The following is a 15,922-nucleotide window of genomic DNA, read 5'->3' as shown; positions in this document are numbered from 1 at the left end:
TGGCCCCACGTTTCAAAAACAATACAATGCTTTCCGAAACTGTCCTTCCAAAGCCGATCTCTCTTGGTTGGCTTTATTATTTGCCGTCTGTTCGGCAACTATAAATACCTTGGAACCGGCCGACGGCATTCATGGTGAAATCTTAAACTGCATATCTGGGCCCCACAATGTTAAAAAACTGGCCTATCATTACCGAACTGCTGCTATGATCTGCCTTTCCCAAGATCATTTTTTGATACGACATAGTCTGAGCACCCTTGAAGCCCTGCTTCTGCTTATATACACAGTCAGCAATAATGAAGGAGCCGAGCGTGCTTGGACATTACTTGGTTAGCAACTCGCCAATTTCTCGAAAGAAACCTATCTACTGATACAGTTATTAGGCATGGCTTTAAATATAGGCATCGCATTAAGATGTAATGTTGAGCAAGATATTCAGCAGCTTGACTGTATAACCACACAGCGGCGGCGCAGATGCTGGGCTGGTATTCTGCTCCTTCACACCTATCAAGCCACATTATTTAGGGATATTGACATGTCGGCCTTGCTGAATCTTGATGCGATCATGCCAGCTGATGTCAATGACAACGATATCAAATGTGACACTATTCTAGCTCCCTCCAGTCAGCCAACCCAGATGTCTTTGATGAAATTCAAAATCCAGATGTTCCAGCTCTCCACCAAAATTTGCCGTCATCTAGCAAGTCAGTCCAAGGAAGACGAAGCCACTCTCAGCATTTTCGACCGTCAGGTTGCAGGGGAGCAAAGTCAATGGGATGCTATTTATCTTCTGGATGGATCTCCAAATCTCTTAGATTCATCGGGGTATGCACACTGGTGCATTTTGCAGCTGTACGCCCACCATTTATATTTACTTCTTCACCGCCCATTCTGCAAACCACGCAGTTCACAGTTTCGGTCGGCTTCTAGAGCAAAGTGTATCGTCTCAGGTAAAGCTCTACTTGATGTGCATCATCAGTTTTGTGACCTCCCGCGTTTGCGACACTACCGATGGCTAGTAGCGGGATTGACGAGTTTTTATGCTATTCACGGAGCCATGGCAATAGCATCGTGTCTGCTAGACGAGGCAGAAAATCTTGAACTTTCTCCCTACCGTGCTGAGTTTGACGCAGCGGTTGAGCGCATTGACAAGCTTCGGGGGAGCAGCCAAATCTGTGCCCAAGCATATCCCATCCTCAATCATCTTCAGTAGGTCTTATTTTCCCCATGATTTTGACTTTTTCAAACCAGCTTTGTTCATTAAAATTACGCAGATCAATGCTCTCGTCTCAACAGAATCGGCTTGCTTCATTACCAGAGGCCTTAGAATTCGGTGCTACATTTGACAACTGGATTGATGATATACAGTGGCTCAATCCAGAGTCTATCGACTGGGTAAGTGAAGTATCCCATGTCAATTGTCATGTCTTTTAACATTTTTGACAGAACTTCTGGGATAATTTTCTCAATATTGAAACGGTCCCAGAAGAAGTCTAAAAGCGACTTCTTTCTCGCAACAAGTATGCAAATCCTTTCTGTACACGAATTCTCTACACTGTATCGATACTATCTTCCATATTCTAATTATCTTCCATGTCCGGAGAAGAGGATCCCCCGCATAGTCCCGGGGATAGAATATATATTCACGCGGAGAAAATCGAGTCTAAAGTATCATTTCCGTAAACAGTAACTCTTCATCTCCGTCTCAGCTTCCGGGGCTTAATCAGGGTTCTAGCTTGCCCGAACCGTGAGGTGAGCTTGCCATATTTAAACCCCTCCGAAGGGTTTGTCAGTTGCCCAGTGCAAAACGACCTGACACCTGGAAAACTTTTACAATCATTCTTTCACCATGTCGACTCCTCCCTTGACAAACTACGTTGCTTATGTGGACCCCGAGCTTCATTTGCCTCGAGTTGGGCATCTGAATTGGGAAAATCAAACCATTCAACCTCTTTCATTTTCTTCCGGGGCACCACTTGAGAGCCTGTATTAAGTTATTGTCGCGGGCCAACAACAAACGAAACCTTCCGGAGACCTCATCGCACTTCACTCGGTGAAACTGCGACCGCCTTTCGCGGGCAGGGATATTCTTGCAGTTGGGAAGAATTATGCCGAACATGCGATCGAGTTCAACAAGTCTGGATATGACAGTTCCGATAAAGCTGATCAGCCTACCCACCCTGTCTTGTTCTCAAAACGTGCAACATCCATCGTGCCACACGGTACTCCAATTGCTCTGAATGAATCTTTTACCCAAACACTGGACTACGAGGGTGAGATCGGTGTAATTATTGGAAAGGGTGGCCTTGGCATCAAGAAGAAAAATGCTTTGAAACATGTGTGGGGATACACAATTATCAATGATGTTACTGCTAGAGAGCGTCAGCGTGATCACAAGCAATTCTTCATCGGAAAATCTGGTGATACCTATTGCCCAATAGTATGTAAATTTGACTGTTCGTTCATAGATTTTTACTCAATGTATGTTTTTTAGGGCCCAGTCGCTGTACCAGCACACGACCTGCCTAGCATCATCCAGAGAAAAACCTTTATCAACGGCCAAGAGCGACAGAGAGCCACAACACAGGATTTGATCTTCTCGATCCCTACTTTGATTGAAACCCTTTCAGTGGGAATCACTCTTCAGCCAGGGGATGTGATTGCAACTGGAACTGTGAGATCCCGTCCTCCAAAAAGTTTCAAACGTTTCTAATACCATAAAAAGCCTGCTGGCGTGGGATTTGGTCAGGGTCCGCCCGTATGGCTCAAGCCAGGTGACGAGGTTAAAGTTTCTGTTACTGGTTTAGGGTCATTGATCAATACAGGGGGTGAACCAAGCCCGCATGCTTCTGTTGTGCCTGCGCCAGATGACTTGAATCTGGCAGACACCAATGCTTCCAAAAACCATCACAGGGGACTGCCTCACTGAGATAAATGGGAAGCGAGTTTACTACAAGAAACAAGACACTGGAAACAAACCAATTGTCTACGTACATGGTCTTGGAAGTTCCAACGAATTCTTCACACCACTGATCAACACTCTTGACCTGAACATGTCGCATCAGTTGTATCTCATCGACCTAGAGGGCCTTGGGCTATCACCTACATCACCACTGTCTACTATTACGATTGAATCCCTGGCAAAGGACATGAATGGCCTTTTTGAGAAGGAAGGACTTTCCGCAGCTTCTCAAGCTACTGTGGTGGCACATTCAATGGGATGTCTTGTCGCTCTCTGCTTTGCGATCAAGTACCCGGAGAAGGCCAAAAAGCTCGTTCTTCTCGGTCCGCCCCGGAATCCTTTGCCGGCTTCTGCTGTGAACACATTCAACGAGCGTGCTTCTCTTGTTAGGAGAAAGGGAATGCTTGCGATTGCTGATACAGTCTCCATCGCAGGTACCTCGCAGCGTACAAAGGCCTCACTTGGCTTCACGGCCGTAAAGCTTTCTCTACTTGGAACCGAACCTGAGTCATATGCCAAGACATGTACTGCACTCGCTGGGTGCAAAGCACTGCCTTTTCAGTGCATCCAGGCAAAAACCTTGATTGTGACAGGCGATGAAGACAAGGTCAGCTCGCCTGAATTGTGTACTGCTTACGCGCAGAGAATTCCTGACGCATTACCCCCTGTCATCCCGAGCAAAGTCGGCCACTGGCATATGTTTGAAGACTTCCGTGGAGTGGCAACAGCAATCAGCGGCTTTATTTGATTTCGATTTCGTTTTTTATTTTTTTTGGCAGAAATAGTGTTCAATTAGATGGCTCGAAATTTTCAATTAAAATTATATAGATACCAAGAGCACTTCTGAGACAATATAGGCGTTGCTTTTATTGTAACTCAGGACTCCTAATTTCCTATCCGTCAAAGGTCATCAAAAAATGAATTTTTAACCAATTAATTCTATGGGATGTTGTGGATTATACGAAAAATTCTTTTAAGGGACTAGGTAAGATAAGATCTTGTTGCCTGTGAAAAGCACACGACGCCACCCGCTAATCGGCTACGTCATCTCCGGGTAGTCTCCGAAAGTCATCTCCGCGAGCCATCTGCTGAAAAAGGGCGGGAATATATTGTTAAACTCCGAAAGTCTGTTAAGATCCGCCAATTCTTCATCAGAGTGGATCAAAATCAACTCTAAACTTTTCTTCGAGGAAGGCCAAGTCTCCGAGACAATTTCCATATTCGACAGAGAAAAGAAAGCCTCCCTGTGTGGGCCAAATTGCAGAGGAAGCCTTTTAGCATGTTCTATGGTTCGATCCGATCGCCATGCCGATTCAATATTATTAGCATTGAGTATTTCACTGGGGGGCCTTGGGCATTTTTTGAATATTTGGCCAATACTAAAGAACGAAAAACTACCAATTTCCCTCGACCTCCTCCTATCTTCAATTTTATTTCCTATATTCGGATAAATTTCGTCCTTTCTCTCAAATTCTTCACCTAAACTCAACCCGATCATGGTGGCCAGAGATGTTAGACCACCGTCTGATCGAGAATGCCCAGACTATGCGCGGAAGCGTGTGTGCAAGGCTTGCGATCGCTGTCGTCTGAAGAAGTCAAAAGTGCGTCCGAAAAGAGTAAATGATGACTGACTGTTAGAACCAAGCTAACTCTTTTTTCAAAGTGCAATGGCGTCAGCCCTTGTTCACGCTGTTGTTCTGATAACATGATTTGTGTATATGGTGAGCAGAAGCGAAGATTCTCTGATAAAAGATATCCAAAAGGGTAAGCAGAGTACACGGGGAAATGGACCATGAACCTCTGCTGACCACCTCCGTCGCCATACACTAGATATGTTGAACTACTTGAACAGCAACAGACATGGCTAGTTCAAGGTCTTCAGCAGCTCTACCACTGCACTATCAATGCTGAAGTTGAGCTTTTGGGCGAGTTGAAGCCAGATTTCCATGGCCGCCAGCCCATAAATGATTTGCTTGCTCTCCTGGGTATCGTCGATCAGTCCAAAGGGGAGCATTTTGAAGAGAGCACAGGTACTCTTCAAGGCAGCTTGTGGGCCCAAGAATCTAAGCCCCAGTGCTTCGAGGCAAGCCGCAAGGACGCCCACTCGCTGGTCTCCAGTCCACTTTCCTCCCAAAGTTTCTCCTCCATGTGCCCCAGCGATGCGAGCAGCTCCATTCAACGAATTTTCAATATGGAATCCAACATGGCCCCAACAGCTACGTCTGATAAAATGCTGCATCATCAATCTCAGAATACCTTGTCCATGCAGGATACTTTCAATCCGTTTGATGTGCTAGGTGCTACCCAAGAAAGGTGTGCAACGGATGACCTTTGGCAACCCGACGAGATTGATTTATGTCTGGCAAACTGGAGTGCCTCATCAATTCTCGCTTGGCCCACGTCGACAACATATTCTCAGTCATGTGACGATGATCAAGCCTTCAACCAATTTATCTATCCAGATGCGATAGATGGCTTTTTGAATGAGGACTATATCAGTTGATCTGGGTCCTGGTTTTTAGACGTCTAAGTGAAATTATGAACACTGTATTATTAATGTATTTTTTCAATTCTTGGTTTCTTCAACCAATACTTTTTTTTTTTTCGCTGTTCATGATCTGTTGATCTCTTTGAGTCTCCATCCTTTGAGTTTAGAGAAAATGAAAACAAGACATTCAAAAGAGACTCGGAGAAAGTGGTGGCTTACGGATAATTCAGAATGATTTTTTCCCGAAGGTGTCTCCGATCCGGAGGCAAATCTTAGCTTCATTCACTCACGCTCAATATCGGAAATATCGTTTGGCTGAACCGGGAAGCGGGGCAGCACTATTGGATCTTCATGAACAATTCTTGGAACTGCCTCGGCTTCGCCAATACCGTTGGTATGTATTCGGTATGACCAGCCTAACCGCTATGCATGGTGCTATGGCTCTAGCCTCTTGTTTACTTGAAGGGGTGAATATCGACCTTGATTTAAACCGTATCACGCTCTTTTCGACGCTGCGGTTTTGAGGATTCAATCACTTCGTGACCAAAGTCCCATATGTTTGAAGTCAATACCTATTTTGCTCCATCTACTGTGAGTCAGTTCTGAAGTGCAAACTTTGAATTCTTTTTCGGCTGACTGGTCGATGTAGCTAGGTCAAGATTGTCGCGGGGTCGCACCCCTGCGAAAGAGAAAGAAGATCATGAATTTGGAACCATCTTAGACAATTGGATTAATAGAGTTCATCGGCTCAATCCAGAACTGGCTGACTGGGTAAGCTACATGCACGCAATTCAAATTGGAAGTCCTGTGCTGATGGAAAAAATCTCAGGAATTCTGGAATGAGATATTACATGTCTCAAAGTATGAAACGTCTGAAAGTTTATAGCCAGTAATCATGTTCTAATTACTTCGGAGACTAAAGTTACTTTACATCTGTTGATATTTTTTCGTGTTTATAAACTTTTCTCTCCGAGCTGCAACGTTCCTGGTCGTTGATTCCTGCAATCCTACCAGAAGGAAAAAAACGACGTTTTTTTCCCCGTACCACACTTTAGCAGTATGTTACTACACAGGCATATAGAAGTCAGAAGTTCAGCGTGAAAAATCGAACACGGAGAGGGGCAGAATGGAAGAGAGAATGTAAGAGGTGAAGATATAGGGTGTGGTGGAAGATTCCGCTTGGTGCCTGGAGTATTCTTTACCCAAGATGCTCTACAGCAAGCCCTGTCAGCTTCAAATTTGAGTATTCTTGCGTTAAAGAGAGATCCATGATTGCAGTGTCTAGTGAACGATCCGTTAGATACATCCATGAAGCATCTCAACCAATGCCGTGTAAATAAGATTAATTGGCTGCTGAAAAGAAAATGAATCCGCCATCCGCCATCATTTAAGACCAGTATAAGTTTGATGTAACTCTGAGCAAAATCCTCTTTTTTTTCCCTTAATTGATCTCCCGTGTGTAGCAAGCATGATTGACTAAAAAAGCCCTAAGTTAAATCATAGTGAAGATCTGGGCTAATTGAATTAGAGTATACTTTTGAATGAAGCTTTTGAGACTTGGACCAATTGTAATAAATATTTCTATATTCTAACAAATGAAATGACAAATCTTGAGAGAAGCAGAATAGAAAGCAATGAATGACAAGATATACAACAAGAAATATGAAAAACAAATTAGGACAGGAATTAGAAAGTGAAATGAGAGAAAAGATGGGGAACAAAATAAAAAACGAAATATGAACTGAATAAAAAGAGAATGAAGGCAGTAAACCCCTCACATCCTCCATCCACATATCATGGAGAGACTCTCCCCAGGCAAATACCTCCCCAAGATACCATACCATCCCTCTGAGCATAGTATGAGACCTTATCGAGGGCTAAATTGAATCTCACTTGCGGAGTTTGACCCGATAAAGCCACGTGAAGAACCAAATGGCAAGCATGTTAACAAGACACCATCCTAGAAGAACTGCCCAATCTCTCCAGCGGTCTTTGTGGTAGTAATCCAGTGTGGCCGCATAATCATCACCGTAGCTAAATTTGCAATAACCACAGGAACTCGTGGCATTGGGGTTCGAGAGGTAGCCGGTGCTTTCCGAGAGAAAACTTGCGGCATACTCGTAGCAAGTAGAACTGGCAGGTGGATTGAAGATTGTGAGATCCGATTCCTTGCAATGGGCCTTGACTCCATGGAGCACATTTGAGACCGTTCCCCCGAGGAAGTAGCGCAGCGGATCCACCCAGAAGATCCAAGGTCGATAAAATGAGTTCATGGCGCTGTGAGGAACCAGTGTACCTGAGAAGACCGTCAGAGCCACCCAGAAAAGAGAATTGGCGTAGCCAGCAAGTGTTGGATTGGGAAACATCGCGGCCATGAGATGGCAGAAGCTGGTCGCAAAGAGAGACAGGATTAGGAACATGAAGTAGACATATCCGGCGATACTCGTAATATTAGGATATCCAACAGTCCAGTAGATGCAGAAGTAGACCAGAGTATATCCAACTGCTTGCCATGGGATCTCAACAAGTGTTATAGCGGCAAGCAAAGCCTTGTAGTCATATATTCCGTTGCGCTCGCGCGCTTCAAAAACATCCCATTTCCCAAACCAAACGTTTTGAATATCGGCTGCTGTAGCGGGAATAATCCAAATAATGATGAGTAGAGCCAACATGTAGTTTTGTAGTCCTTGTATGTCGGGGCCAGCATTGAAGTATGAAAAAGCGATGAAAAGCTCGCAAAAAATGCACTTGAACAGCTTGCTGAAGTTGTAAGGCCCGTTTCTCCAAACAACAATCCATTGCCGCTTGGTCAACTCCAGAATTTGATCCCGCAAAGGAAGTGCGTATCTTGCTATTTCGGTGTGCGAAGACGATTCAACCTTGGAGCTAAGCTGGGGATGAGATTCCAATGTGGCAATCTTGCGTTGTAGATTAGAACATTCTTTAGAGTCATTCCAAATCTGAGGCCAGTCTTGGGCAGATTGCTCCTTGTTGGTTACGGTTGAAATAATGAACTCTGCGGGGTTCTCAGAGGCCCCCATAATGGCTCCGTTTCGCGCGAAGTAATCTATCGCGTGCTTCGACTGTGGTCCAGTCTCACCGAAATAGACGGTCCGGCCCCCAGGAGCGAGAAGGAGGACATGGTCGAACATTTGGAAGAGGATAGCTGATGGCTGATGAATTGTGCAGACAATGGGCACGCCTTGTTCAGCGATCTTCTTCAAGAATGAAACAATTGAAAATGCGGCTTGGCTATCAAGACCTGACGTTGGCTGGAAAATGAAAAAGATAATCAGTCTCCGAAGAAACATAACGATAGGAAGATGAATGTACGATGGGGAAAGAAGCAAACAGGACTTACCTCGTCTAAAAATAAAAGGGCGGACGGCTTAGCAGCTAGTTCAACGCCAATTGTGACACGCTTGCGCTGTTGTAAGGAAAAATGAAATCAGTATCTGCTGGAATTCTAGTGGTAGTCTGACAGGGCGTTAACTTACCTCTTCAATGTTTAGACCACCATCTCCCGGCTCACCGATAAGTGCATCGGCGATAGGCTCAAGCTCCAGAAGAGAGATAATATTGTCCACGTATTTGAGCTTCTCCGACGTCGGAACTTCTTTAGGCTGGCGAAGCTTTGCGGAGAATTCAAGAGCCTCGCGTACAGTAGCCAACGGCTCATGGACATCTTGCTGCATGCAGAAGCCACATGATCGGGAGAATGCGCCTCCAAGTGGCCTACCACCCATTAACATCTGCCCTTCCACGCGTCCAGTTGACTTTCTTTGCGAGATGGTATCCAGCAAGGTAGTTTTCCCAGCTCCGGACGCTCCCATCAACGCGGTAAGCTGTCCAGGCTTAACATACCCACTGACACCATTGAGCAGCTGCTTCTCATCTCCATCAACCTGAACGTAGTAGGACACATCCTTGAATGAAAATGTGCGCTGGGTCATAGTATCTCCCAAATCCTCCTTCGTAGAGACATTTTGCACATCTCCTTTTTCGGCCCTGGTGGCAGACGAACTCGACGAAATGGGCTCTAATGATTCAGCGCATGCTGCATTTTGCTCCATATCATCCTTGGACTTTCCAGATACCGGGTCGCTGGTATCAACTACAGCTCCACGCTTGAAGACCGGACCACCGGTTAAGCCACTTTCGCCAGTCATGATCGTCAGACCAATTGCTGTGAGCACAACATAAAGGAACCACATGACAACAATGATTCCCCAGTTTCGCCAGAGGTGCGACCGGGAGTACTCGTAGACAAGACTGAGATAGGTTGAGCCAGAGACCGTGTCGGATCCTGGAGTACTACCCGCTAATGAGCACCCTTGATACCGCATATCATCATATCCAGGGCCATGGGGGATCATTTGGTCGGCAGTGCATTGCAATGCGATATCGGCAAACTCGTTTCCCATGAGAGCCTCCAATGCCCAGGGAGATGGAGAGATTCTTCTGATCCACGATCCCCACCTGTGCATGGTTGGTACTGGAGGGCCATACCCAGCGTACGTGAGACAGATTGGCATAGCAGTTCCAGCCATAAAGAACGCAATGTTTAGAGATGGGGCCCAGGCTCCAAGCATGCGAAAGAGACTTGAGACTGCAGAGTAGTGGGTGAACAAAACAAGTTCAAAGGTCCAAAAGTCTGACGCGGTTCTGTGCAAACCCAACATGAAGTAATAACAGCACGAGAAGACAACAGATTGAAAGATCGCGACCGGTATATCTGCAATAGTCTGTGCAACCACAAATGCAACAGGATGGATGATGCCAAGTTTGTGTTGTTTTACCAGAATCAATCGTGCGTTAATCGTCGAGGAAACTTCGGCCAACGCATTGAGGAAAAAATAGATTAGCGAGAAGAAAAGGGCGCCGCCTTTTTCGAACGAGCCGGTGGCGGTCTTTGGAGCCATGAAATAGGCCGATCCATTGATGACCGCGTTGACGGCATTCAAGAAGAGAACAATGTAAAGATCTCTCTGGTTCTTCCAAAGCAGCTGGTAATAGCGTCTTGCGGCTACCAAGCTTTGGCTCCATATCGGCATTGGCTGAAGCGAACCATGATAGGTAGCAGAGGATTTCACTCGATGAACTTCGTCTTGGAATGCGGCAAGATCCGTGGTATCGGAAAGAACTCCCTGGCGATAGGTATGTATATCTACTTGGAGCTTTTCATAATACACGCTATTGTGGAAGGCATCAACGAACTGGTCGGGAGTGCTCGGGACAGACCCTTTATGGCCGCGACGGACTACTCGCTCTGAAGGCGCTGTGACTGCGGTCAGGAAGTCGGGGGTGGTCTGTCTGTCCCACATATGAAATCCAAGGTCGAGAAAATGATCCTTCGCATCTTCAGCTTTGCCCGAAAAGATCATCCTGCCTTCATACATCACCAATACTCGATCAAAGCACTGATTATACATAGACTCTGAGGCTTGGTACAGAGTCACAATGTTGGACATCCGGGTCTGGGTAGAAATCTCTTTCAACAACCGCAGGAATTGCAAGGCGGACGAACTATCAAGTCCGCGGATGGGATTGTCCCAGCAGGCAACAGCTGGATTGGTGGCCATTACTTCGGCAAGTGAGACGCGCTTTCTTTCACCACCAGAGACTCCACGGACGAACGAGTTTCCCACAATGGTGTCCTTGGTGTGCATCATACCCAGGCTTCCGAGAAGTCGATCCGTCATTTCGTTCGAGAAGGCCGCATTTTTCTGGTCGATTTGCTTGGCTGGTCTGCGAAGCCGAAGGGCAAAGTCCAGAGTGTGCTTGACTTTGAGGTTTGGATAATGTATGTCGTCTTCAGCGTTGTAGATAACCTCCGATCCGTACTTTCGGGCCATGGTAGGAGCCGATATCGAAGCGTACGATACATCCCCATCAACTTTGACGTAGGAACCCCTTTCATTGGCAATAATCTTGAGGACTGTAGAGCAACCAGAGCCAGGTTGACCCAGAACCAAAAGCGTCTCTCCGGGGAAGACCACACCCGAGACGTCGTGGACAATGGTCTTTGTCGAGAGTCTGTTTCCCGCGAAACGACGGACGAGATCCACTGGCAGGTTGAGAACACTCTCGAAAATGGCAGGCAAATCAAGAACTTGTCTAATTCCTCCTCCTTTGCCGTGTGCGGTGATCTTCTCGAAAACAACTCCTAGGCCGCGGCCTTCGAGTCGATACACAGGTAGATTCTCAATGCCCATCTTGACCATCAATGCCTGAATGGGCAACTTCAGAGACTTGGGACAAGATGAGCTTAGTGATTGATTTGACTTAGTCTTGAGCTTCGAGGGTCAAATCAATATACTCGAGATTGGATGAAAGTGATAGATTGAAAATTGTTCAGCTTCAAGACTATATAGTCTTATGTGCTCGGTGCTGTTAACTAAGGTTCTCTGCTTAGAAGGCGATCTCCGACGAGGTGTGGATCAAAGATGCTCCACACATCTTACCAACTTCAGTAACTCCTTCTGCCATGATCCGAATTTTCTATAAGCCTCAGATACGGTACAGCTGAGAGTTTTACAAATCGCCAGCCCCACTGAGAGACTTCCCAATCCAGTATCTCCGATAGACCCACTTTGCGTTATCAACATCTCCGGTGGCTTTCGGAGACGTGTGTGAACCACGAAGCAGATCCATGTCGACGCAACCCACTTGAAAAGGGAAAAGAAAAAGAAATCTTGCGAGCTCACGGATATGCGGCAAACTTGGTTTTCTGCTTATTTCCATTTTTTTATGTGGCAAGTCGGACAAAAGACCAATGCCAATAGCGCAAAATGCATTTTGCATGGATGGACCTTTGGGGCATAGTACGATAATTACAGGCATAGAAAGATCTCTATCTGTTTAAGAACAACACAATGTTATCTCAATGCATGATTCTAATTGCTCTTGAATACTATCCCTATGAAGATTATCAAAGTTGAGGAGACAAGCTTTCTTATTTTGCAAAGCGGCTCCATTGAGCTCTCGCTTATCACCAAAGAATAATACAAACAAGCAAGACGGAGAGCTGAACAGAGCTCAACACAATATTCAGTCTTTCCCAATCCATGTTTTATGTCCCTACCAGCAAGTTATAATGAGTATATAATCGCAAAGGATATCCAAGAACACCCTCGTAGTACTTACCAGTGCCATCCGGATTAGACCATAGGTACAAGCTAAAATCACTGTCAGCAGAATTTTTCGTGGCAATGTTCGCGTGGCACCAACCCGCAGTGAGAGCATAGGTCGAGATCAAATAGGGCCACATAAGCCAGCCACTTCTGTCGGTCTGTTGTTGAAGAATTGACCATGAGTAAATGCTCTATACCCAAAAGGGACAGAATTTTTCGGGGTTTTTGCCCAAATACTGACTTTCCACCACATACGCTTGCTATCATTTGTTTGGAAGAGCTTCTGGTAATAGGGGACTCGATTATCCCGATAGATAAATCGGAATCTGTGAAGTAAGCATTGTTTACCGCTGCAGGAGACAAGAGAGGAGCAAGAGTCGACTACAAACCTACCTGGAAAGTTGAGGAAGCGTCCGGGTAAACATTGTAGCTCTGGATCCTGATGTGAAAAATTGAAAGGAGGATGAGCAGATAGCTTGGGAGCCTTGAGATGTCCGTTCTGGCATGTTAAATGTCCCTCGGAGACATGCTTGCTTTGGGGGCCTGAGGAAGTCTGCCTAAGTCCGATTTCCCGAGACCGCTTTCTTAAACTCACCAGCAAGGCGTTGAGCCTTCTGTACTTCGTACTTTTAAACCCCTGTGAAAATGATTCAAATGTGATGCACGGTCGAATTGATAAAAATTCATACTCATGTTTTGTTTACCAAAGTCTATGATACAAGGTCCGTCTCGGTGCGAGTCTCCAGCAATGACATACGATGTTCTCATTTTGGGTGGCTCCTACGGTGGCATGTCAGCGCTTTTGACTTTGTTAAGTCTTAAGGATGGCCAAAACATACCGTTGACATCCTACGGCGATTTTTCACATCTGAAGGATGCTCCTCGAATTTCAACTTTGAGATTTACTCTACTTGACAAAAGGGACGGTTTCTGTAGGTTGCATTAGCTCGATCTCACATTTTCCGGATTAAGTTTTACTCATCTGCAGGAACGAATAACTCAGTTCATACCGTCGGTATACCCTTAGCCTGCATTTCTTCCAGGCATGCGAACCAGATGTGGATACGATATTCAGAATTCTCCAGATTGAAAAGGCAGGATGTCAAAATTGTTCAGGGTGCCGCGTTGAAAATAAATACAGACTGCCGGGAAGTGCTCTATACAAACAACGAGGTGACGCAACAGGCATTACGCTTTGACTACCTAATCCTCGCAACGGGTATCTGTCCACAGTGGCCAGTCTCATCGGATACGACCGAGAAAATATCATTTGTTGACGATGTATCGAAATATGCTGAAGACATTCGTGCTGCTCGAGAACGGGGGGTGGCGGTAATTGGAGGTGGTATGTTTTCACTTTGGTGGCTGCCCGTTCTTTAAGACTTTACTAACGACATTTTTGATCCCGCCTTTAGGTGCGGTAGGAGTTGAATTCTCAGGCAAGATAAAGGCGCTCTACCCCGAAGCTCAAGTGACTCTCATTCATTCAGGAGAAGCGCTCCTTTCAAAAGAACCTCTCCCAGAAAGGTTCAAGAGTCGCGTATTTGAGTTACTTCAAGAACAAGGTGTTGATGTTCTACTTTGTGAGCGTCCAACTGTAACTGCCGTTGGAGAAAGAGCATTTCTTGTGAAGCTCAATTCTGGTAGATGCATGTCTGTAGGATCTGTCGTCTGGGCTGCTCTTAAAAGATCCCTCTCAACAGGCTTTGTGCCTCAATCACTTCTCAATGACGATGGAAGTATTAAAATTGATGCTCAGTGGGTTTATCTCCCGACTAAACCCTTTTTTCTGTTGCTCTAGCTGATCTCGGCTCATTCTATGCTTTAGGCAAAGGGTACTGGGTAATCCCAGGGTGTTCAATCGTATATTTGCTGCAGGCGATGTCACTGAAAGGCAGGAAATCAAATTAGCCGGAAGTGCTATGGTTATGGGAGCCGTTGCCGGTGCTAATGCCTACTCCATACTAGTTGCGGAAGAGCAAGGAATAAATGAGCCGATACTAGAAAGCTGCGATAGTTTTTATCTTCAGCCAAGAATGGCTTTGGCTGTGGGAAAGAACATTGTTTGTTATGGAGGCGGAGAAAGTCCTATCTGCGACGGAGAAGAGCTCGCTGAGACATGTTTCGGGCAGGATTTGGGCTGGCAAAGTAAGTTTTGCTGACAATAAATTGATCAGGGCATGGCTTGCTGACTATTCTCGTTGCTCAATTTGAAAGAAGTTTTAACTTCCCTCGGCCTTATTAGGTCCAGTGGAGAAAATGGCTCACTAAGTTGTGTAAACATATAATTTTGAGATACATCAGCATGAACGAGCACACTATATCCCTTTACTCGTTTATTTGTGTCGCTTTTATTCTACTCACTATGCACGTTTACGGCTCAAGCCGGTATATTATAGTAGGGGTATAGTGTTACAAGCCAAGTCTTGATGAAAAAGAGTGCATTCAACTAGAATACTAAACATGGGAAAGAAAGAAAGAAGAAGAAAGAAACAACACGCTGAAACAATTAAGGTAGTGATGCCTGAGGCCTCCAATCAAACAATGTAAAACACGAACTACGAAAGGCGGTGGAACACGGCAGAATCGGTTCAGGATCATTGATCTTTAATTAGACTAAGGACTAGCGTAATATATATCGAGCTTAATTCTAAGATACTCTTTTCCTTTGCTAATAACGTTAAGCTACTAGTTAAGGCCTACTAGTCTCCTCTCTTAGATTAAGACTAAGTATAGTTCTTTATAATCTAATCTACTTCTGTAACGGCGTGGCTGACCCACGGGTTCAATGTGCGTACTGAGTAGTATATGCATCGGTCCCAGGCATGTCAGCCGACGGCTGACATGGTGGTCTTTTTGGCCTAGTTGGTAGACGTGTGTTGCCTGGGCGCATGCCTTCACAACTTCGCCTAAAGAAACCTAAAGCGAAGCCGATTAGGGATAAGATAACCTAGTATCTCAATAGTAATAAGTTATATTCTTATCGTCTTATTTCAATAATCATCTATTACTAATTTTATATAGATATCGTTTATTTTAAGCCGCTACTATTCTAGCGAGAGAATTATAGCCGTTTTCCTATGATTACTTCGCTTACGCGGGATATTCTTATAATTCTAGTAACTAGTATAGGTATAGAACGATTATTTGAAACTACTCGCGATATTTACTATTATCGCCGCGGTCGTATAAAGGCTAAGACTATTAAAGAGTTAACACTATTCCTTTATATATTAAGATTTAATCTTAAATTAGTAAGAATAATCTTAAATTAGTAAGAATGCAGAATTAGAAGAAGAGAACAGAACCGTCTTCAAGGGTTATACTCCGAGCTCTCTG

General features: G+C 45.1%; 5 protein-coding genes across 5 annotated transcripts; 3 read left to right on the top strand and 2 right to left on the bottom strand.

Annotated features, from left to right (window-relative positions):
* Positions 1-535: 535 nt before the first annotated feature.
* On the top strand, positions 536-1,213 carry N7529_004191 (fungal specific transcription factor domain-containing protein; the record flags this gene model as incomplete). The annotated part of the gene is made up of 1 exon (XM_057239718.1): positions 536-1,213. One exon carries the CDS (start codon positions 536-538, stop codon positions 1,211-1,213), a length of 678 nt encoding a protein of 225 aa, XP_057099013.1.
* Positions 1,214-1,849: 636 nt separating this feature from the next.
* Positions 1,850-3,710, top strand: N7529_004190 (bifunctional fumarylacetoacetate hydrolase/alpha/beta hydrolase family protein; the record flags this gene model as incomplete). The annotated part of the gene is made up of 5 exons (XM_057239717.1): positions 1,850-1,986; positions 2,083-2,440; positions 2,495-2,674; positions 2,726-2,758; positions 2,886-3,710. 5 exons carry the CDS (start codon positions 1,850-1,852, stop codon positions 3,708-3,710), a joined length of 1,533 nt encoding a protein of 510 aa, XP_057099012.1.
* Positions 3,711-4,458: 748 nt separating this feature from the next.
* N7529_004189 (uncharacterized protein) lies at positions 4,459-5,465 on the top strand (the record flags this gene model as incomplete). Its single annotated transcript, XM_057239716.1, has 2 exons — positions 4,459-4,563; positions 4,815-5,465. The coding sequence occupies 2 exons, from the start codon at positions 4,459-4,461 to the stop codon at positions 5,463-5,465; spliced, it is 756 nt and encodes a 251-aa protein (XP_057099011.1).
* A 1,874-nt stretch (positions 5,466-7,339) lies between these two features.
* Positions 7,340-11,665, bottom strand: N7529_004188 (uncharacterized protein; the record flags this gene model as incomplete). Its single annotated transcript, XM_057239715.1, has 3 exons — positions 7,340-8,722; positions 8,812-8,877; positions 8,948-11,665. 3 exons carry the CDS (start codon positions 11,663-11,665, stop codon positions 7,340-7,342), a joined length of 4,167 nt encoding a protein of 1,388 aa, XP_057099010.1.
* Positions 11,666-12,704: 1,039 nt separating this feature from the next.
* Positions 12,705-13,089, bottom strand: N7529_004187 (uncharacterized protein; the record flags this gene model as incomplete). The annotated part of the gene is made up of 2 exons (XM_057239714.1): positions 12,705-12,909; positions 12,977-13,089. The coding sequence occupies 2 exons, from the start codon at positions 13,087-13,089 to the stop codon at positions 12,705-12,707; spliced, it is 318 nt and encodes a 105-aa protein (XP_057099009.1).
* Between the last annotated feature and the right edge of the window lie 2,833 nt (positions 13,090-15,922).

This window comes from Penicillium soppii, assembly GCF_028829465.1.
Source record: "Penicillium soppii strain IBT 18220 chromosome Unknown utg000004l, whole genome shotgun sequence".
Classification (NCBI taxonomy): Eukaryota; Fungi; Ascomycota; class Eurotiomycetes; order Eurotiales; family Aspergillaceae; genus Penicillium; species Penicillium soppii.
The sequence above is the reverse complement of the archived record's forward strand: the minus strand, read 5'-3'. Positions and strand labels throughout refer to the sequence as shown.